This window comes from Trachypithecus francoisi, unplaced genomic scaffold (assembly GCF_009764315.1).
Source record: "Trachypithecus francoisi isolate TF-2019V2 unplaced genomic scaffold, Tfra_2.0 Lachesis_group15, whole genome shotgun sequence".
In the NCBI taxonomy this organism is placed as follows: domain Eukaryota; kingdom Metazoa; phylum Chordata; class Mammalia; order Primates; family Cercopithecidae; genus Trachypithecus; species Trachypithecus francoisi.
In genome coordinates, this window is record NW_022681460.1 from 11,006,356 (window position 1) to 11,030,110 (window position 23,755).

The window sequence follows — 23,755 nt, forward strand, 5'->3', positions numbered from 1 at the left end:
CTGCAACCTCCACCTCCTCGGTTCAAGTGATTATCCTGTCTCAGCCTCATGAGTAGTTAGGATTACAGGCGCCTGCCACCATGGCCAGCTAATTTTTGTATTTTTAGTAGAGACAGGGTTTCACCATGTTGGCCAGGCTGGTCTTGAACTCCTGACCTCAGGTGATCTGCCCACCTCGGCCTCCCAAAGTGCTGGGATTACAGGCTTGAGCCACTGTGCCCAGTCTAATTTTTTGTAGAGACAGAGTCTCACTTTTTTGCCTGGGCTGCTCGCAAACTCCTGGGCTCAAGCTATCCTCCCACCTCGGCCTCCCAAAGTGCCAGGATTACAGGTGCACACCACCATACCTGGCCACCTGAAAAAATTCTTAAAGGAGAATGGAAACCAAGGTCCATTTGCTAATAACTGCATAAACTATAATAACAATATAATGCAAGATATTGAAACCACATGAAAAGTGGTTTATAATAGAAACAACTTAAAATGATCTTCATTTAGAGATATATCAGAGGAATACTTAAAATACATATATGCTCATTTTCAAAACACTTGAAAATGAAGTTGTTTTAAAATGGTATAAAAGTTTAACATTTAAAAATGAAATACCATTTAAACAATGATTATTGTAATTCTTTTAAAGTATCATGACATCTTTAGAGTGAGCACCTCTAATCTTTAATGAAGACACAGTGTTAAATAATGGTAGATCCAAGTCAACTTAAATAAACTTCTCCAGGTGTAACCATCCAGTTGATTTTTGAATTTTCTTAGTAAGTCTGTAATCAGAAATACTTTCCACAATGATATACTAAAAAATACAGTATCACAAAAAACTAGTAATCAGGTGACCAAATGTTATATTCTTTATATATACACATTATATTCTTTTTTTCAATCCCTATAGCATAATTTTATATATCATAGTAATTCAGAGTGACCCAAGGGAAAAAATAACTCTGATTACCTGGGCTTTTCTGGTACATCAGAAGGATTACTGCAAAATGGTTCCTGGAAAATAGTCTCTGAAAGGTCATGATCCAACAAAGTTGCCATAATTTCTTCCCTACTTGGTGGGGACATAAGTGGTTTCAGAATGTGAGCAGTTCGTGGGGTGAAACTGCCATTTTTAGATTGTGAAGGAGAACTAGCAGATCTTGGTGAACTATCAGGAGTTGGGGTCAACATATCATTGTTTCTTGAAACATACAGTTCTAAATCTTCACAGGCCATGTCCACAAGTTCACCATCAGGGGAGGCGAGTATTGCAGTAAAAGAGGTATTCGCTGAGTCAAGAGACTGTCCCATTTCTTTTCTGGTATGACCTTGAATCCAGTCTGAATTGTTTGGCTGTGGGAGGCTAAGAAACACTTCTTTGCTTACTGAACTCCTATTCAATCTAGATTTTTCATTTAGACAGTCTTCTGCCTGCTGAACACAGAAAGAATCCATTATTGAGTTAGACCGAGTTGTTAGAGGATGAAAGCTATTTTTCCACTGGTTGTGGCGATGATTCTCAATACTATCTATGGATGATTTCTCAAAAATTTCAGGACTTAAAGTACCAGATCTAATCCATGAGGCTGAGTCCGTGGTATGATGCTTGTCTTCTTCACATTTCTGGTTGTCATGACTTAAAAACTCATTTTTTTCTATAGCTTGTCCTGGAAAAAGATCCTGAACAGCATCACTTAGGAACTTCTGAGGCAAATTCTGATCAGCTGGGACAAACTGACTTCCAGAGTAAAAGCTACAAAATCCAGTCTGACCTATTGTGTTAATATCAAAATTATAATTATGTTCAGGAGATAAACTATCTTCAAGTGAATAACAACTTTCAAAACCTGGATCTGAAAAAAAGATGGGACTATCATCTGATACGGAGTTATCCAACTGGCTAGAGTTTTGTAAATTGAAAGAGTCTACTTTGAGAAGTTTGGGGATTTTTTCTTTTGGTTTTGTACTTCTGGGAGTTCGAGGTTTTCTTGGGGATGTTACCGCTCGTGTCCGTTTATTTGCTTTGTTATGTTCAAGAGAACCAGAAATATTTTTATTTGGTTGATGTTTATTAGATAATGGGTCTTGTATAATATTTGCATTTTGTGCTTTCTGCTGTCTTTTTTGTAACAATTCTTTTAGAACTGCCAGTCCAGACTGTCCTTCACCAAATGCTGAAGGTGTTGACACATTTCGATTTTTACACTGAGAAAGTGCTTTGGTTTGTGAAATTGCTTCTGATAATGACCTCTGTTTTACTCTTTCAGGTTTAAAATTTGACATATCTAAAATAAAGCCCCTTTGCTTTTGCTCCCATGCTATTTGTTTGATTGGACTTCTCAAGGAAGTTACAAAGCAATTATTAGGCATTTGGCTTTCATCTGAAGCTGCATTTCCCGGAGAATAAGTTTCACTGTGCTTTGACTGCTCCGCTACGCACACAATCTGCTGCTGACTATCTTTGCAATGCAAAAAATTAGGGGTATATGCTTGGTCCAGCTTTGATTCTAGGGAATTGCGATATTCGCTTAACTTTCCGATTGATGACAAATAGTTTTTTTGTATATTATTTGTATTATCTTCTATCTTTGAAGACACACCCGAAGATATCTGTGTATTCTGTGCTACCTGAGACAAATGGTTGGAAAGGTCAAATACATTTTTCTGAATTAAGGTTGATTCCTTTAGAGTAAACATAGCACTTTGATTATGAGGTCTTTGAACATTAATTTTTGAGATTCCAGGTCCTATAGAATTACAAACAACTGATGGATGCAAATCATCTCGTGAACTGGGGAATGTCTGCACATCTACAGACTTCTTGCTTTCTAAGAAAGAAGAAAAGCAGCCAGATAACTTCTGTTGTGCATTAATTCCAGTGGGTAGGGGAGCAGAAAGGGGATGATCTACAGCAGAGCCCATTAGTGGCATATCTTTCTGTTTAAAAAGTAGTTGAGCGCCTCCAGAACTACTTGTAAATTCAGACACATTCTGGTGTTTCAGTACAAACTTAACTTCAGCACCAGACTGAGATTTGATTTTTTCATCCTTAAGTGTTATATGCTTTCTCGACGTACCTTTCGCATTTGTTTTTTGTTTTGCTCTTGGTTTCTTTTTTCCATCATCTACTAGTTTACTTGTCTGATTTCGTTTGTTCCTTTTCTTAGTAACTACAGAGGGATTAACAAGCTTTGCTTTTGATTTCTTAACCTGTGCTCTTGCGCGACTATTTTTTCCTATACGAGAATTAACAGTCTTATTATATACATTAGGACCCTTAAAAAGCATTGCCTCTTTTTCTGCAGCAGCCATGATTTCTTCAGCTCTTGGATCTGTGGGAGACCAGCAGCGAGGTGGAGAAGAATTTATGGGACTTGTGCTTCTCTCAGAAAGAAAACCTAGTTTAGACATAACATCACTATAATTCAAGTCACAATCTTCGGTTTCAGCATTGTAAGATGGTGAGGGAGGAGAAAGAATAGCATGTGACCGTTTTTTCCTGAAAGACAACGTTCTTTTAATATTTTCATTATTTGTCTTTTGTTGCTTACCAGTTTTTTTCTTAGCAGACTTATGTTTTGACTTTCTTCTGTGACTTTTCTTTGGTGTTAGTGGATAAATGGGATATTTGGTTGCAGGGGAGTCGGGAACTTTTGGCCAAAAGTCCTTCAAAGGTGCAAGCTTTTTATATAGTTCCATTTTTTCTTCTGTTAATATTACTTGTTTTTCTTTAGCATCTATTTTTCCTAGCTTCACAAGCATATTTTTTCTCCCTCTAAATCTATTAATAATAATATACTTTATGATGACAGGAGGCAGCTTTTTAGACATTTTTCTTCGTTTTCGAGATTTGAGAGTTCCATCTAAACTTTCACCAACTTCCATGGGATGAGGTAGACTAATTTTTGAGTTGTGTGTTACAAAACTCGACTCACTATCTTCAGTCTCATAATTTACCTTGCGTTTGGCTCTAAGTGTGTATTTATTTCCATATAGTCCAAAGGACTGCTCAGTTTCTAACGTTCCATCTCCAAAGTGACAGTCTATAAAACCATCTGTGGGTGTTTTATTTTCAAAAGCTCCACGAGAGGTTTTAGTTAAATCACTGGCGAATGCACTATCCTTCTCAGGATTACTATTACAAGGATTATTTTGTATACTATTATCTTTTGTGTATCCAGTCTCACTACTTTTGGTAAAAGTCTCCTGATGACCTGCAAGTTTCTTTTTATTCAATTTTAACCGGGATGGTTTATTGCCAGGTTGTAATTTATATGTGACAGGAGACAGTTTCTGTGGTCTAGTAAGACAGTTAGAAAGAACAACACTGGGAAAAAACATATAGTGTGCTGCTTGCTGGCTGAGGCTTGGCTTTTCTGTTTTATGTTCTTGAAATTCTTCATACCTAATTTTAAGTTTATTTAGTCCACTTTCATCAGCAGTGCTATTAAGAGAATGTACCATAGTTCTATTCTCCCCTGAGCATGACAGCAATTCACAATTTTCAGTAAATGATGAAGGGAATAAACTACTCAGAGTTGTGCTGTTTCCTTTTTCATTTCCTTCAGAGGACACTTTATTTTTTGAATGATTCAAGTCAGAAAAGTTGAAAGAATTTTTGCCCAATGTATTCTCGTTAGGGTGACGGTGCATATGTATAAAAGGGGAATCCTTTTCGATTTTTCTAATGTTTGTATATTTTCTACTTGGTACTTGTCTTGTAACAGATGGAATATCTTCTTCATAATCAAAAATACTACTTTCACAGGAAGACACTGGGAGGATCTCTTTCTTACTATTCTCTTTATGAGAATTTTCTGAATGAACAGTACTGCTTAAAGATCCAGGGTATTTCATAGAGTAAGTGCTTTCGTTTGTAAAAGAAGTGACTGAATTATCTAGACCTTTTTCTATATTTTTATTTGTCTGTGAAAGGTCTTCAATTAAATCTTCCTTGTTCAAAACATGGGAAGAAAGGGCACTTGTGTGTTTACACTGAAAGGTAATCTTAGCAGAAGATGAGGGTTCTAATGTAGCAGCATCTTTGTGAAAGATGGAGGGTTTAACTGATAGCTTGCTTGTTGCAATTACAGAAGAGTGGGTTCTAGAATTTTCGTTGTTCAATGGATTGTCTGAAATGAGGAGGGAAAAACAGTTTATTTCATTTTACTCTTAATTTTTAAGACATTTTCCCACATCAAGATATTAATGCTATCACTATGAAAAAAATTACATAAAATTAAGTTTGCATGTTTAAAACGGCTATCTTAACAAAAAGGTAACGTTTATCATTAATGACTCAATCTAAATATAGTTACAATTATGAGTCATCATTTTAAACACGTATTCAATTGATCAGAAATAGATTATATTACTATTTAGTGCCTTTGGGGAATAAGGGAAAAATACTGTCACTTTAAAAATGTTCATAAAGTAATATGCTTTACATTATCACTTCAAATAAACTGAGAATATTTTTTAGTTTATTATTCTACTTATACAACAAACATTAAAGTTTTCAAAGCTTGAAATCAGTGATCAACAAATGTTATATCCTTTTAGAAATGAGAAACAAACTATGTATCTACATTCTTTCAAAAGAAAAAAATCCTGAAGGACAAAACATCACTATAGCCTCACTTAGCCAACTATATAGAAAGTATGATTACAGTTTCAAAATCAATAGAAAGTATGATTAAAGTTTCAAAATCATATTTATTTATTTATTTATTTATTTTTGGAGGCAGGGTCTTGCTCTGTTGCCTAGGCTGGAATGCTGTAGAGCAATCACAGCTCACTGCAGCCTCAAACTCTTGGGCTCAAGTAAGCCTCCCACCTCAGCCTCCTGAGTAGCTGGGACTACAGGCATGCACCATTATGCTGGCCTAATTTTTTTTTTTAGTTTTTTAGAGACAGGGTCCCACTATGGTGCCTAGGCTGGTCTCGAACTCCTGAATTCAAGTGATCCTCTCACCTTAGACTCCCAGAATTCTGGGATTACAGGTGTGAGCCAGAGCGCCTGACCTCAAAATCAAATATATTTTTAGATCCTAAATAACCAATTTCTCACAGTAGACTTGTTTACTTACCACTATTTTCATCTGCAGTTCCATCTAACTGAGGTATAGAAAGATTGGCTAGAAGCAAACTGTTATCACTCCATTCCATTTCTTCTTCTGAAGATGAGTCATCATCTTCAGTTGAACTTCTGTGGGTATCTCTGCACAGTGATCTGGAGAATATTAAAATTCACTAGTGAGCATGATCGTTAGAAAACACCATCTCAGATGCAAATCATGTATCTAAGTTAACTCTATAATAATGTAAGTTAACTATAATAATGTATCTAAGTTACTCTATAGTAAAACAATAAAAAAAACCCTGAAAACTGTAACTTCTAGAAAAGTATATTTACTTTGCTTTATTAACATGTCTCACTATAGCAACTTACAAAGAATTATTACAATTACACTTTATAATCTCTTTGATGTGAGCTGAAATACACCACAATTCCTGCATTCCAAATTGCAAGAAATAAGAATAAAGAGATGAGTAAAGGGGCATTGAGGTCAGGGCTGAAGAGAAAATATTGAAGAAGAGAGAGGGAATAGGAAGTAGTAAAGGTGTTCAGTCAATCTGACAGTAACTATAAAGTAGGGTTACTGAGAAATTCAGAGGGACAGTGAAGTCCAGTTTCTTTAAGTTTCATCTCATATTGATATTAACTTGATGCTTTCCCTTTTAATTGAATGGGCAAACTTTTTTCCTATCCATATCCAATTTTTTCTCTCACTAATCTCAACAATTTGAAATTATTATTTTATTATATTATACTGGAACTCTTTTTCCATTAAGCCTTTGTAAATCACAATTTATCATAAAAATCACTCCCTTAAGAGCTGAAAGAGGTATCAGAGGTCTAGTCCAACTTTCTACCTAATGCAAAAACCTGATTTTTTAATGAACCTGAGGCAATCTCTGTTTTTACATAAACTATATAAGGGGCTTGCTGTCTCACAGGGCAATCTTTCCATTGTTAATAGCTTTAATTGTTAATAGTTGTCTTCTTGTAATACACAAACTCTTTCAACTTTCATACATGATTCCTATTTTGTTCTCTGTAGCTATACACAGCAGGTTGATGCCATTTTCCACATGATAATCTTTAAAATACATAAAGGCATTTCTCATTCATCTTGTAATTCTAATTAGATCAAACAGTCTCCATTCAAAAGTTCTTCAAAAGTGACAATGCTTACAGATCCTTCTAGTTTTCTTCCTCTTCTTTCCCTTTCCTTTTTCAGTATTCTTAAAATATGGTAATCAGCACAGAATATAATATCCAATATAAAGAGTAGAATTAACTAAATCATTTTCTAGACACTATGCTTCTACTATTCAGTCTCTCTCTAATAATGTGTACAAAATGTTTAGGTTTGTTTTCCCAAGGTTAAAGTGGGCATGGTTTTCACCAAATTGGTTCAGCCAATGAACATATAAGCATAAATTTAATCATAGGATCAACAATGCCTATTATTAGAGCAGTGACAATGTTAGAGGAAAGAATTTAACATCACATCTGGAGATTTCTATATCTGATTTCTTAAACAGAAAAATCAAAACTTTTGTCATATACATGTAAACCCTGGATTTATGGATTAACTTCTTTCACCTTTCAGTGATGGCTTTGGGGTTGAAAATTTCAAACACAGACTTAAAAAGTTCTAATCTAGCCTACAGAAGTTTAAAGGAGAGGCATACTCAGTCTTTCAGGCTCACAGGCCTAGATTTTTCCATACACAGAGCATATAACTAAAGGGCAGACTCAAACCAATCAAGTTCACAGAGACTGATTTAGAAAACCACAACACGAACTTATTCACTGATTTTGAGAAACAAACCACAACACCAGTGTTTGCTTCTCAGTCTTTTATTTATTTGTTTTTAACCTTAGTTCCCTTAGTCTAATCAGACCCCAAAGTCATCCCCTGTCTTCAGTGCATTGTTGCTCTGATACTCAACAACAGTTCAACTATCACAGAGCATTCTTTTTGTCTAGTTCTAAGATAAGAAGGCACTCCAATTTTGCCCCATTTATCACTCACATATGTTAATACTGTGTATATAAATGGATAACTTCTAAAAGTTAGGTTAATCTTTTAAAATGTAGCAGAACTTTATTTTGCTTGGAATATGGAGTATATGCCACATGAAAAACAGATCATTAAAAGGGAATTTTAAAACACCAATTTAGTTCATAAGGTATTTTATACACTGAACAACAGTAACAAGTAATTTCTGATTGAAGGACGATAATGATAAAAGTTAATAAAACAGCTGAAATAACTAAAAAATTACCTCTTTTTGGCACAATGTTCTTCAATATTGCTGTCCCATCTCTGGGACATCACCAAACTAAGCTCCATTTCCTCTTTTTCAATCTGTGGTTCATTTTCTTCATCATCACTATTTTGGGGATATTTATTATTTCCAAAGGAGCGACACGGTGATGGCATCCTATTTCTTTCCCCCCGATATCCATCACTTTCCAAACCAGCAAGAAGATGTACCAGAGCCTCATCAGGACTACTGTCCACTATAAAACAAGTACAATAATCACCAACAAATAACTTAAGTTTTCTTTTTTTTTTTGACACGGAGTCTCGCTCTGTCGCCCAGGCTGGAGTTGGAGTGCAGTGGCGGATCTCGGCTCACTGCAAGCTCCGCCTCCCGGGTTCATGCCATTCTCCTGCCTCAGCCTCCCAAGTGGCTGAGACTATAGGCACCCGCCATCAAGGCCAGCTAATTTTTTGCACTTTTAGTAGAGACGGGGTTTCATCGTGTTAGCCAGGATGGTCTCGATCTCCTGACCTCATGATCCGCCTGCCTCGGCCTCCCAAAGTGCTGGGATTACAGGCGTGAGCCACCGTGCCCGGCCTGTTTTCTTAATAATCCAACAATTCAGATCACTTAGAATAAAATAACATCATAGATACTGGCACAGGCTGAAAGAATACAGCTGGTACAAAGGCTCAGGTGTTGGCTCTCCTATCAAAGTTGATCCTTGGACCACCTGCATTAGAGTAATTTAGGGACATCATTAAAATAACATTGTTGTGTGCTCCAATCAGGGCTGCCTGGGACTGCACAGGGTCTTGGCAATGGGGACAGCTCAGCACTGTCAGCCCCTAGTTGGAAGGCTTTGCCAGGGAAGGCTGGCAGTGGCTGCAAGAAGTCTGAGATATCACTCAAGGGGAGGCTGCTGAAGGACTGGTTGAGCGCAGCCCTGGCCATCGAGATGAGGAGGCTGGGACCGCAGCCCTAGCCACCCATGTTTCCTCCAGTGAAATCTGTGATACTCACCAAGAAAGAACCACTTATGGTGTTTTAGTAATGTACTGAACTTTGCAAAATATTAATTCAAAATAAATGCATTCTCCTTCTAAACTAATACGGTTTTCCCTGAATCAAAGTACAGTTAAAAAAAACTATTTTCTTTCACAAAGTTTTTTAAGCTGTATAGAAAAAAGGCAACGCTACTTGATTTAATGCAAGGTTTCATTTTCATATTCAGTAGAGTGCTTATTGAACATGCAACATTTACCTCTTCAAGTCAATACAAAAAATACCTCTTCACAACACACGTTTTCTCTGAATTACAATACTGAATATTTACGGTAGCACTGTTACTTACTGAAAACAGGTGACTCACTCAGTCTTTGGGTCAAAGGCTGAAAAGTCTGACTATTTTCCATGAGGTTCAAAATTGCTTCTTCATTAATAAGAGCTTCTTCTACTTTGTGTCTAGTGTGACCTTAATTTGACAAAGAATTAAAAAATTAAAGCAACGGCCTAAATCCAAAATTTATCATTTAGAATTTGTGTAAATTTGGAAGCATTACCATATAAACCTATTTTAAATTTCAAAATGTTAATGACGCATGCCAAATAAAAACATAATAAAAAGCCACAGAAATATTAAACCAGTCACATGGATTCATCAAATCAAACACTGAATCTATAAATCACCAAATATTTATAACCTCTTTAATCCTACTTAATATGTGTAGTTATATTACTCTGATAAAAATCACTGCACATTCAAATATATAAAGTGAAAAGAAAAGATAAACTATCTTATTTGAATACTAAAATTCTTTATACTTTATGGTTCAAAAACAACAAATTTAGAATAAATGTTTTTCAACTCTTCTAAGAAAAAAAATTGACAGTGCTCATTATTTGACACATGTGTACTGGACTCTCTTCTGAATGCATAAAAAATAAAGAGCTTAGTGTAATTCCTAATGGGGTATGTGCTGGTTTTTCATGCCTGTTTGTGAACTGTAGTTGTGGTTTCCCATTTCATTGTCATAACTGGGCAGAAATAGTTTTTAAGTGCTATAAAAATACAAAGAAATGGTTAAGCAATTAAAAAATTCATTTTACATTACATATTTCTCAGAAAGCTTTTTCATTACATATCACATTCATTATATTTTCATGATATCAAAAAACAGTAGTCTATATGGCCATATAGAACCCTCCAGCAATTGCCGTCCCCTGCAGGAACACCAAACTGAACTATCCACACAAGCAAACATCTTCATTAGAATAAAAAATCAGGAGAGCAATCACAGTACTTGGTTTTAACATATCAAGAAAAGAGACAGCGAAGAGGGTAGATAGCACCTCCCACCCTTCAGGCAGTGGTCTTGTGGCACAGAGAGAGAAATCTGTGTGCTTGGAAGAGACAGAACACAGTGAATGTGGGGCTTTGCATTGGAACTCAGTGCTACCCTGTCATAGTGGAAAGCAACATGGAACAGAATTTAGCCAGCACCCATGAGGAGAGGATTTGACCAGCCTCAGCCAGAGGCAAACTGCCCAATACCAGCAGTCCAGAACCTGAGGTGCAGCCAGCCTTACTACTATGGGCTAAAGCACTTTGGGATCCTAAATAAAGTTGAAAGGCAGTCTTATCCACAAGGACTGCAATTCTTGGGCAAGTCCCAGTGCCGTGCTGAGCTCGGAGCCAGTAGACTTGGGGTACACACACCTAGTGAGAGAGTAGCTGGGGCAGCCAAGGAATTACTTGTGACCCCCCTTCCCCACCCCGCACAGTCCCAGGCAGCACAACTCACAGCTCGAGAAGACTCTTTCCTACCACGAGAGGACACGAGAGGGAAGAGCGAAGAGGACTTTATCTTGCAACTTGGATACCAGCTCAGCCACAGTAGAGGAGGTAGAGTCGTGACACACATATTCCAGGCCCTAACTCCTGGACGACAACTCTAACCACGCCCTGGACCAGAAGGGAACCTGCTGCCTTGAAAAGAAGGACTCAGACCTGGCAGGGTTCATCACTTGCTCACTAAAGAGCCCTTTGGCCTTGAGAAAACACAAGTGACACTCAGGCAGTACTTGCTGCAGGCCTCGGGTGAGATCCAGGGACATGCTGACTTCAGGTGTGCATTCACAGCACTGGGAACAATTGAAAGCCCGTTCTCTAAGATCTGGAACAAGACAAGGATGCCTAGTTTCACCACTGTTATTCAACACAGTACTGGAAGTCCTAGTTAGAGTAATCAGACAAAAGAAAGGAATAAATAAACTGCATCCAAATTGGAAAGGAAGAAGTCAAATTATCCTTATATGATCTTATATTCGGAAAAACCTACAGACTCTACTAAAAAACAAATTCAGCGAAGTTGCACGATAGAAAATCAACATATGAAAATCAGTAGCATTTCTATATGCCAACAGTGAACAATCTGAACAAGAAATCAAGAATGTAATCCCATTTACAATAGCTACAAATAAGATACCTAGGAATAAACTTAACCAAAGAAGTGAAACATCTCTACAATGAAAATTATAAAATATTGATGCAAGAAATTGAAGAGGATACCAAAAAACGAAAAAGATATTCCAAGTTCATGGACTGGAATAATCAATACTGATAAAATGTCCATACCTACCCAGAGCAATCTATAGATTCAATGCAATCCCTATCAAAATACCAATGTTATTCTTCACAGAAATAGAAAAAATAATCCTAAAATTTATATGGAACCACAAAAGACCCCGAATAACCAAAGCCACTCTGAGTAAAAAGAACAAAACTGGAGGTCATATTACCTGACTTCAAATTATACTACAGAGCAATAGTAATCAAAACAGCATGATACTGGCATAAAAACAGGCACACAGACCAATGGAACAGAGAACCCTGAAATAAATCCATAACTACAGTGAACTCTTTTTTGATGAAGGTGCCAAGAACATACCTTGGGGGAAAGAACAATTTCTTCAAATAAATGGTGCTGAGAAAACGCTGGATATCCACATGCAGAAGAATGAAACTAGACCCTGATCTCTCACCATATACAGAAATCAAATCAAAATGAATTAAAGACTTAAATCTAAGACTCAAACTATGAAACTACTAAAAGAAAACATTGGGGAAACTCTCTAGAATATTCGCCTGAGCAAAGATTTTTTGGGAAATATCCCCAAAGCACAGGCAATCAAAGCAAAAGTAGACAAATGGGATCATATCAAGTTATTATACAAAGCTTCTGCACAGCAAAGGAAACAATCAACAAAGTGAAGAGACAACCCACAGAGTGGGAGAAAATATCGGCAAACTATCCATCTGACAAGGAATTAATAACCAATATATATATATAACTCAACAGTAAAAAATCTAATAATCCAATTAAAAAATGGGCAAAAGATCTGAACAGACATTTCTCAAAAGAAGACAAACGAATGGCAAACAGGTGAAAAGGTGCTCAACATCACTGATCATCAGAGAAATGCAAATCAAAATTACAATGAGAAATCATCTCACCTCAGTAAAAATGGCTTTTATCCAAAAGACAGGTAATAATAAATGCTGGCAATGATGTGGAGGAAAGGGAACTCTCATACACTGCTGGTAGAAATGTAAATTAGTACAGCCACTATGGAGAACAGTATGGAGGTTCCTTAATAAACTAAAGATAGAACTACCATATAATCCAGCAATCTCTCTACTCGGTATTTATCCAAAGGAAATGAAATTGGTATGTCCAGTTGAAGAGATATCTGCACTCCCATGTTTATCACAGTCCTATTCACAACAGCCAAGATTTGGAAGCAATCTAAGTGTCCATCAACAGATGAATGGATAAAGAAAATGTGGTACATTTACACAATGGAGTACTACTCAGCCATAAAAAGAATGAGATCAGGCCGGGCGCGGTGGCTCAAGCCTGTAATCCCAGCACTTTGGGAGGCCGAGACGGGTGGATCACGAGGTCAGGAGATCGAGACCATCCTGGCTAACACGGTGAAACCCCATCTCTACTAAAATATACAAAAAATTAGCCGGGCGAGATGGCGGGCGCCTGTAGTCCCAGCTACTCGGGAGGCTGAGGCGAGAGAATGGCGTAAACCCGGGAGGCGGAGCTTGCAGTGAGCTGAGATCCGGCCACGGCACTCCAGCCTGGGCGACAGAGCGAGACTCCGTCTCAAAAAAAAAAAAAAAAAAAAAAAAAAAGAATGAGATCATGCCATCTGCAACAACATGGATGGAAGTGGAGGACATTATGTTACGTGAAATATGCCAGGCACAGAAAGACAAACTTTGCATGTTCTCACTCACTCGTGGGGGCTAATTAATAATTAAAACAATGGAACTCATGGAGATAGAGAGTAGAATGATGGTTACCAGAAGCTAGGAAGGGTAGTAGGGTGGGGCGGGGAAGTGGGGGTGGTTAATGAGTACAAAAAAATCGAAGGAATAAGATCTAGTATTTGATAGCACAACAAGGTCACTACAGTCAACAATAATCTATTGTACATTAAAAAATCACTAAAAGTGTAACTGGAATGTTTGTGACACAAAGAAATAAATGCTTGAGGTTATGGATACCCCATTTATCCTGATGGGATTACATTGTATGCCTGTATAAAGATCTCTCATGTACTCCATAAATATATACGCCTACTATGTACCAAAAACATTAACAAAAAATTAAAAGTAAAAAGTAAAATTTCAAATGCATTAAAGACCTAAATATGAAAAACCAAATTGTAAGCACACATAAGCCTTAAAATGAATACTTAAGAGAAAATTTTCATTACATCAGGGTGGGGAAGGTCTCATAAATCACATACCAAAACTGAACCATAAAGGAATATTGGTAAACTTGACATTAAAACTGAAGACATGTAAAACTCCAAGGATAACCTTTTATTTTTAAAAACGGGGGGAAAAGAAGTTAACATTTTTTTTGAAGATTTTTACAAGACAAGCCTAGATGGAGAGAAAATATCTCTACAGTAAGTATAACTGACAAAGACTTAATATCTAGAAAATATGAAGAACTCCTACAAATAAAAAGAAATGACTCAATAGAAAATGAGCAAATAACATAATTCACAGAGAAACCCAAATGGCCTTTAAAGATGCTCAAATTCGTTAGCAATTAGGAAATGCAGATTAAAATGCAGAGACACTATTTCAAAGAATCAGAGCGGCAAATCTTTTACATCTATTATTTTATACTTATTTGATGCTATCAAATGTTGAGGCTTCGCTTGCCTAGTAAAATTGCGTATGATACAATGTGACTTCTGAGTAAAACTTTTATTATTGTCTTGTTTACTAACCATGTATAAGCTAATTGCATTATAAAAAAACTGTTAGAACAGATGCTATCTAGGTAGAGTACAATGCATACACCCTAATATTCAGCAACTCACTCTTCTGCATGTGTTCGGTAGAGAAACTCCTGCACATAGCCATAAGGAGACAGATACAGCACTAAGTGCAAAAGTAAAGACCATCTAATACTTGTTGAGAAATAGGTAACACTGTTGTTTAGTCTTAAAATGGAACAGTCATCAGCAGCTAAAATGAATGAACAAGGATAAATTTCAAAGTTATAATGTTGACATAAAAGATGCTCAAGATTAGTAGTAATGAGGGTAATGAAAATTAAAACCACAGTAAGATTCTACTTCACACACTAGGATGACTATATTAAAAAAGACAGATAATAACAAGTGTTAGTGAGGATGGAGAGCCTGAGAAACTCTCCTATATTACTGCTGGGAAAGTAAAACATTGCTGTCACTTTAAAAACAGCTTGGGAGTTTATTTTAAAATTAAACACAAATACACCACATGCCCTAGCAATTATTATGCTTGGCAGAGGTAATCTTTTTAGTAAAGTTTATTCTTAAACTGTTTCGTTTGTTACTATTTATATCATTTTACAACTCTTTTTACGACATTTATCCTAAAATTTATGCTTTACTGCTTATAGCAGCACTTTTTTTTTGTTTTTTGTTTGTTTTTTGTCTTTGAGATGGAATTTTGCTCTGTCGCCCAGGCTGGAGTGCAGTGGCATGATCTTGGCTCACTGCAACCTCCACCTCCCAGGTTCAAGCCATTCTCTTGCCTTGGCCTCCTGAGTAGCTGGGATTACAGGTGTGCGCCACCACAGCCGGCTAATTTTTGTATTTTTAGTAGAGACAGAGTTTCACCATGTTGGCCAGGCTGGTTGCCAACTCCTGACCTCAGGTGATCCGCCCGCCTCAGCCTCTCAAATTGCTGAGATTACAGGCATGAGCCACTGCACCCGGCCAGCGGCACTATTCTTACCAATCAAAAGTGAAAACAACTCAAATGTTGATCAACTGATAAATGGATTAACAAAATGTGGTATCTCCATACATACTGACAGATACTACAACATGTATAAACCTTGAAAGTATTATGCTAAGTAAAAGAAGCCAGACACAAAATACTGTATATTGTATGGTTTCACTTACATAATATACAGTATCTACACAAGGCCCATGTATTATTAGTGGTTACTTGGGGTTTGAGGTAGAAACAGGCATAACTGCAAACAGACGCAAGGGATCCTGTGGACTGATGGAAACATACTAAAATTGGATTGTGGAGATGTTTGCACAACTTTGTAAATTTACTATAACTCACTGAATTATACACTTAAAATGACTGAATTTTATGCTATGTAAATTAAACCTCAAGTTGCTTAAAAATATAATGCTGACTGAAAAAAGCAAGTTGCTTCATCTACGCCAAGTAGAACATCATTTATGTAAAATTAAAAACTTAAAACAATGGTATATATGGTGGGCAAACATTATAAGAAAATATAAAAATTATATATGGTAACAGTTTGCACTAACTTCAGGATACTGCTTACTAACTTTAGAGATGCAGAAAGGGTGACAGAATGGGAGACATTTTTGCTATATCCACAATATTTATTTCATAGGGAAAAAAATCCCTAGCAAACTCAATCAAATATTAACATCTCAGTGCTAGATACATGTTCTAGTAGTTTCTTTATACATGAAAAGCAAATCTTACCTTTGCCTGACTCTTTGTCTTTGTGAACCTCTACCATATTGGCTGGTGTACACTGAAGCATTTCAGGAGACAGAACCTCAGAGTGCAATGTTAACTCAGCAGAGAACTCCTGGGATCCATCACTGTAGTCCACAGATCCTGATAATGTTCTGCTTAATTAAAACATATCCTTTATAACAGACTAGATAACAAAGGAATAAAATTAGTTCTGAGATCTATAATAAATAACCACTTACACAGAGAAATCATTCTGTTTGAGAATTTCCTGAAGTCTCTTCTGAAATTTTTTTTCACTTTCTGTTGCTGGCACAAACCTGTGATCTTTGAATTTTAAAAGTGCATTAAAAAATGTAGATAGCAAATGAAAGAAATATTTTCCTTTCTCCTAAAGTAGCTTTAAAAATAGTAGCCATTTCTTATCTTTCTCTAAATATATATAATACAACCTAACTGTAGTCTTACTATAGAATCACAGAAAAGAGAAATGGTTGTTACTAAAGTTACAAAATTAGGCATTTAAACTCAGTTCAAGATTAAGCTCTATAATTATAATCTAAATCTGAAACAGAAAAACTGTTCTCTACCTATAAATACATTGTATCCTAAAACTAAAAATATTCCCCTTATAAAATATATTTCTATTTTTAAAAGTATAAAAGACATTCAAAGTTTATCAAAACATTTTAGTGCCTAAGATATAACAATTTTAATTGAACTTCGCTATAGGCTTACTGCTGTGTTTTGAAATAATATATCTGTCTTTTGAATGATGTCTTTCATTCTTTTACCTTTATTTTTAAAATTCTGTTGTATCCATGGTATTATCTGAACCCCCTCAAATTCTTTTCGAATGTGGCACCATTTAGTAATGAGTATTTCTTTAGAGCTGTACATAATGAATGAAGTGAGAGCTTATATGACATACTCAGAAAATAAACTGTGGGCAGCATTTCAATGGCTACATTTTCAAAGCTTAATGTATTAAACAGTGTTCCTAAGTTGAAATTCATGATCTTCTGTGAGTTGTCTATAGCTCATTCGGAAATACAGAGGGCTAGAACATACTAGAGAATGAAAACAAAAAAGTGAGGCAAGAGGACAAGGTACACTAAAAACAAAGAATAGTAAAAATGTCAACTTACAGAGAGAGAGATAATAAGTGACAATTTGGAGACAGCTGTTAAGATAAATACTGGCTGTACAGCAATGACAACAAGAAAAATACATACAAAACAAAAGGTCATTTGAAAAGTAAAATCTAACGTCAAAGGAACAACTCAATGACAAACTTTCCCATTAAAATATTTGGTTTACAAGAATAATCAAAGCACTATTAGGTTTATACCTTGTGACTCAGGTTGGCTAATTTGAGAAGTTTCATTTCTGTTTCTTCGCCGTTGCTTTTCATCTTCCCATATAGCCTGTAGACCAGGGTTCCCACCAATCTGAGCTGTAATCACAATAATACTTCAATATTACAGGGTCAAAGTAAAAAAATGCCTTAAAAAATCTACACTTTTCTTTAATAAATACTGCCTTTAAAAAAACCAATCACATATTTTGTGTAATAAAGTGGACAAATTATCCCAACCTACCCTTATTATGTTACTCCTTTTTTAGCTTTCTTCCTAGTGGTTCCCCAAAATCCAGCAAGTGAATACAGTTCAAACATCTGATGATAGTCAATAGACCTAAGAGTACCCGTGCTGATATATAATATGAAAATTAAGAAATTAAAAGGCAGAGTATATTAAATTGCTTTATATTAGCTAATTTTATTTAGTGTCACACTTATTTTAGTGTATCTATTCAAATATAGTCATTTGGACAAAAATATAAACAAAAAATTAATTACTATCTCAGCAGAAGTATAGAAGCAATCTTCATAACATTTTGTATCTTCCTTCTATAATATCTTAGTTCCTTTGTAAAGTTTTCTTTCCTACTTTTTCTATTCTACTTTGGTCATTAATTTTTTTTTTTTTTTGAGACAGAGTCTTGCTCTGTCACCAGGCTGGAGTGGAGTGGTGCAATCTTGGCTCACTGCAACCTCTGCCGCCCAGGCTCAAGCAATTCCCCTGCCACAGTCTCCCGAGTAGCTGGGACTACAGGTGTGTGCCACCATGCTCAGCTAATTTATTCTGTATTTTAGTAGAGACGGGGTTTCACCATGTTGGCCAGGATGGTCTCGATATGACCTCATGATCCACCCACCTTGGCCTCCCAAAGTGCTGGGATTACAGGTGTGAGCCACCACATCCGGCTGGTCATTCATTTAAAAAAATAAAAACATATATTAAGAATAATTGTGTATGAACCTTCAATGTCCAGACGATTTAAGATATCAGCAGCTACAGCATCCACTTCCAATTCACATGTACTCTGTGGTTCAACACCTTCCAATATTAAAGAACTGCAATTAAAGGATATAAAAAAATAGTAATTACGTGAGATCAAATTTTCTAAGATTTTTCTTACTTATACAATTATCTTATGTTTAGCTGGTACCCAGAAAACCTGATTAATACACAATTATTCATGACAAAATTGATACTTTGTGCATATATAATGAAAAATAGGATGAGAAAAATACAAAACATATACTGACAACCCTATTAAGATCCTAGTGAAGTATATTCTATATATTTTGGTTCATTATATTTTATATAAAAGGAATATAACACGTTTTAGCACACGGTCATACCCGGGGCAGAATGGGATGGGATCATATAAAAACCACAGAGGAATGCATTAAAAACCATGCACATATGAAATCGGTTGCCCAGAGACATCTTCTTCAGTATTCAAAAAACAAGGGAGAACGTGCAATAAGAGATCAGGGAAGCTGAGCACACTGAGAAATGGGCAAATGATATTCACCATTCTTCCTGCCCTCAACTATTGCTGAGATGGGGAATACTTTAAAATTCTTTATAACTACAGAATTGATAAACTACATGAATGATCAACAGTGGGATCATAGCTAGGAAAAGGAATGATACCACAAGGTCATTAATTTTTATAAGAACTACAAAGGATTGTTTCCCATTCAGGATCTTTGACTCAAAAGCATTTGCTTTTCATCAGTGCCCCAAAAGAGAAGATAAGGAAGACACCACATAATTGACTCTACTTAACAGAATGAAGAGATAACATCTAGTGTGGCTCCTAGTTTACTCATTCCAAAATTTAGGACTTGTACAAAAACGAACATCAAGTGGAAAAGGGGAGATCCATAATTTTACTACAAAGTGGGTGATGATACATTTCATTAACTTTTTATTTGAAACACTTTGGTGTTTTTTTTTTTTTTTTTTTTTGAGATGGAGTCTCGCTCTGTTGCCCAGGCTGGAGTACAGTGGTGCGATCTCAGCTCACCTCAACCTCCACCTCCTGGGTCAAGTGATTCTCCTGCCTCAGCCTCCCAAGTAACTGGGATTCCAAGCATATGCCATCAAGCACAGTTAAGTTTTGTATTTTCAGTAGAGAAGGGGTTTCACCATGTTGGCCAGGCTGTTCTTGAACTCCTGACCTCAAGTGATCTGCCCACCTCGGCCTCCCAAAGTGCTGGGATTACAGGTGTACGCTATTGTGCCCTGGCCTTGAAACACTTTTTAACGTTTAAAGAAAAACATGTTAGCAAAACTTCATTTTCCATTGTCTATTTTAAAGGAAATTTTGATGGAATATTTTATGTTAGTTTGTTAAACCACAGAATTTTTACAACTTAAATAATATACATATATATGTACTCACAGGTATATATTTAGACACTCATACACACATATCTTTTCATCATTGATAGAGAAGGAATATATTAGTCAACCTATCATAATATATCCCTTTTTCTTTCAGAAAAAAATATTTCTTAATGTAGATTGTCAGCTGGGCTTGGTGGCTCATGAATGTGATCCCAACTTTGGCTTGGGAGGCCAGCCTGAGCAACACAGTGAGACCTCATCTCTACAAAAAAATTTTTTTAATTAGTCAGGCATGCTGTTGCACACCTGTAGACCCAGATACTTGGAAGGCTGAGCAATACAGTAAGACCTCATCTCTACAAAAAATTTGTAAAAATTAGCCAGGCATGGTGTTGCACACCTGTAGTCCTAGATACTTGGGAGGCTAAGGTGGGAGGATCACTTGAGACCAGAAGGCAGTGGTTGCAGTGAGCTGAGATTGTGCCACTGAACTCTGGTCTGGGCAACAGAGCAAGACCTTGTCTCGACAACAACAAAATGTGAATTGTCCTCTTCATTTATACAACTTAACAGAAATTGAACAGATTTAAAAATGTTTATGATCAACAGTTTTCTTATATAAAAAAGTTCTGTAATTTGAAATAACTATGTCATAAATGTCAAGGATGAATATTGCAGAAGTAGCACATCTGAGAGAAAGGAGGGAAACAATAACATCAAAAAATATAATCTCACAGTAGAAATTTATAACTTGCCCTTATTTCAAAACTGCTTCAGACATTCAGAACAGGAGCTAATTAAACATTAGCACCAGTAGATAGAAAATGTATGAGTAAAAAATTTGCATAAGCAAATACATAGCTGCTTTGAAACAGAAAAATCCAAGCATTTGGAATATACTGTCTCCAAAAAAAGTCTAATCAATAATGAAACAAATAAATTACATATTATATTATTCAAAAACAGCATGTCAAAATAATTTATTACATATTTAATATTTATAAATTTTAGGGGTTTTTATTAAAAATATTTAGATGTTTGTTTTAAACTACCATTTTATCACAAATGTAAATTTTTTTTACAAGTTATAGGATATCAAATTAGAATGGACAATGAAGATGAATGCTGCAGAAAAGTATAACAATATCTACCTCGCATTCCTTTTGTTAAGGAGGTAATAACTAGGTACATTTTCATGGTCTGTTTTTTAAATCGTTTATTCCTTGTAACACACTAATGTCAAGGTTTTTTTTTTTTTGATAAGTGTATAGATTAAAAAGATCCAACACAATAAAAGGTTAAAATTTAATCATGGTAACCACTGATTTCTGATCACAACTAGGATATTTGTAAAATTTTCATTTCCTTTACAACATTAACTAACCTTGGTATTTCATCTTGTTCCCACCGAAATAAAGTACCAGCAAGAGAATTTCTTGATAAATGATTCTTGCAGGATCCAGTTGCATACAATGTATTACCTAGGAATAGAAAAGTAAAAGGAATAATTCTACTTTTAATTTTCATATAATTACTTTTTAGAAGGTAAATGTCTTTTTTTGAGACGGAGTCTCGCTCTGTCGCCCAGGTTGGACTGCAGTGGTACAATCTTGGCTCACTGCAAGCTCCACCTCCCAGGTTCACGCCATTCTCCTGCCTCAGTCTCCTGAGTAGCTGGGACTATAGGCACCCGCCACCATGCCCGGCTAATTTATTTTGTATTTTTAGTAGAGACAGAGTTTCACCATGTCAGCCAGGATGGTCTCGATCTCCTGACCTCGTGATCCACCCACCTCGGCCTCCCAAAGTGCTGGGATTACAGGCATGAGCCACAGGGCCTGGCCAGTAAATGATCTTTAAAAAATTTTATTACTCATAAATTACAGATCCCTTTTTATTGATACATAATATTTGTACATATTTATGGGGCACATGTAGTATTTTGATACATGTATACAACCTGTAATGACAAAATCAAGGTACTTAAGATGTCCATCAGCCCGAACATTACTCATCATTTGTGTCAAGAACACTTCAAATCTTCTCTTCTAGTTATTTTGAAATACATATTGTTGTTAACTACAGTCACTCCTGTGTGCTATCAAACACTAGAACTTATTTCGTCTAATTGTATGTCTATATCCATTAACCAGTCTGTCTTCAAATCTTCCTGGAACCCTTCTTATACACCCTTCCCAGCCTCTAGTAACTACCATTCTACTTTTTATTTATTTTTTTGAGATGGCATCTTGCTATGTTGCCCAGACTGGAATCAATCTCCTGGACTCAAACAATCCTCCTGCCTCAGCCTCCCATGCAGCTGGGACTAGAGGGGTGCATCATGACTCCTGGCTAAAGGTGAACTTTTTTTTAGTTCCCACATCAGTAAGAACATGTGATATTTGTCTTTCTGGGCCTGGCTTATTTAACATAATGATCTCAATTCTATCCATGTGGCTGCAAATGACAGAATTTCATTTTCATAAAAAATAAGGCAGAACAGAATTCCATTGTGTATATATATCACATTTTCTTTATCCATTCATCCACTGATGTATACTTAAGTCATGATTCCATATCTTGGCTATTATAAATAGTGTTGCAATAAACATGGGGGTGTAGGTATCTATCTTTGATATATTGATTTCCTTTCCTTTGGATAAATACCCAGCAGTGGGACTGCTGTATCATATGGTAGTTCTAGTTTTAGGTTTTTGAGAAAAAAAACCTCTGTTTTGTACCATTTTGCATAATGGCTGTACTAATTTACATTCCCACCAACAGTGTATAACAGTTTCCTTTTCCTTGCATCCTCACCAGCATTTGTTACTGTCTTTTCCATAACAGCCATTCTAACTGGGGTAAGATGATTGCTTGTTGTGGTTTTGATTTGCATCTCCCTGATGATTAGTGATGTTGAGCATTTAAAAAATATATCTGCTGGCCATTTGTATGGCTTCTTTTGAGAAATGTCTATTCAGATATGAAACTATTTTTTTCTTGTTGAGTTCCTTATATATTTTGGGTATTAGTCTCATTTCATGAACAGTTTGCAAATATTTTCTCTCATTCTGTAGGCTGTCTCTTTACTCTGTTGTTTCCTTTGCTGTGCAGAAGCTTTTTAGTTTACTCAGTCCCTTTTGTCTATTTGCTTTGGTTCCCTGTGCTTTTGAGGTCTTAGCCATAAAATTTTTTCCCAGACCAATGTCCCAGAGTATCCGTCCTACAATTTTTTTTTTTTTTTTTTTTTGAGACAGGGTCTCACTGTCATCCAGGCTGGAGTGCAGTGGTATGATTATGGCTCACTGCAGTCTTGAGCTTCCAGGTTCAAATGATCCTCCCATCTCAGCCTCCCAAGCTACTAGGACAACAGGCATGCACCACCATGATTTGCTAATTTGTAGAGATGGGGTTTCACTATCTTGCCCAGGCTGGACTCAAATTTCTGGGCTCAAGTGATCCTCCCATCTCAGCCTCCCAAAATGTTGAGATTAGAAGAGCAAGCCATCATGCTCAGCCTGTGTGTCTGTTTTTATACCAATACCATGCTGATTTGGTTACTAAAGCTTTGTAGTATTATTTTGCTCAGCCTGTGTGTCTGTTTTTATACCAACACCATACTGATTTGGTTACCAAAGTTTTCTAGTATTATTTTGATTTC

At 36.2% G+C, this 23,755-nt stretch overlaps 1 protein-coding gene across 4 annotated transcripts in view; it reads right to left on the reverse strand.

Annotated features, from left to right (window-relative positions):
* Positions 1-23,755, reverse strand: part of REV3L (REV3 like, DNA directed polymerase zeta catalytic subunit) — a 186,587-nt gene that overhangs the window by 76,977 nt on the left and 85,855 nt on the right. For all 4 annotated transcript variants that reach the window (XR_004442723.1, XM_033234306.1, XM_033234307.1 and 1 more), the window contains 9 exons: positions 21,479-21,575; positions 18,712-18,806; positions 17,739-17,843; positions 16,630-16,714; positions 16,394-16,542; positions 9,689-9,808; positions 8,353-8,590; positions 6,084-6,226; positions 965-5,126 (listed from right to left, as the gene is read on the reverse strand). Coding sequence is in view for 3 of the 4 variants with exons in the window: in XM_033234306.1 (XP_033090197.1) it covers positions 965-5,126; positions 6,084-6,226; positions 8,353-8,590; positions 9,689-9,808; positions 16,394-16,542; positions 16,630-16,714; positions 17,739-17,843; positions 18,712-18,806; positions 21,479-21,575 (5,194 nt within the window). In the remaining variant the exon portion in view is untranslated. The remainder of the gene's footprint in view (positions 1-964; positions 5,127-6,083; positions 6,227-8,352; positions 8,591-9,688; positions 9,809-16,393; positions 16,543-16,629; positions 16,715-17,738; positions 17,844-18,711; positions 18,807-21,478; positions 21,576-23,755) is intronic.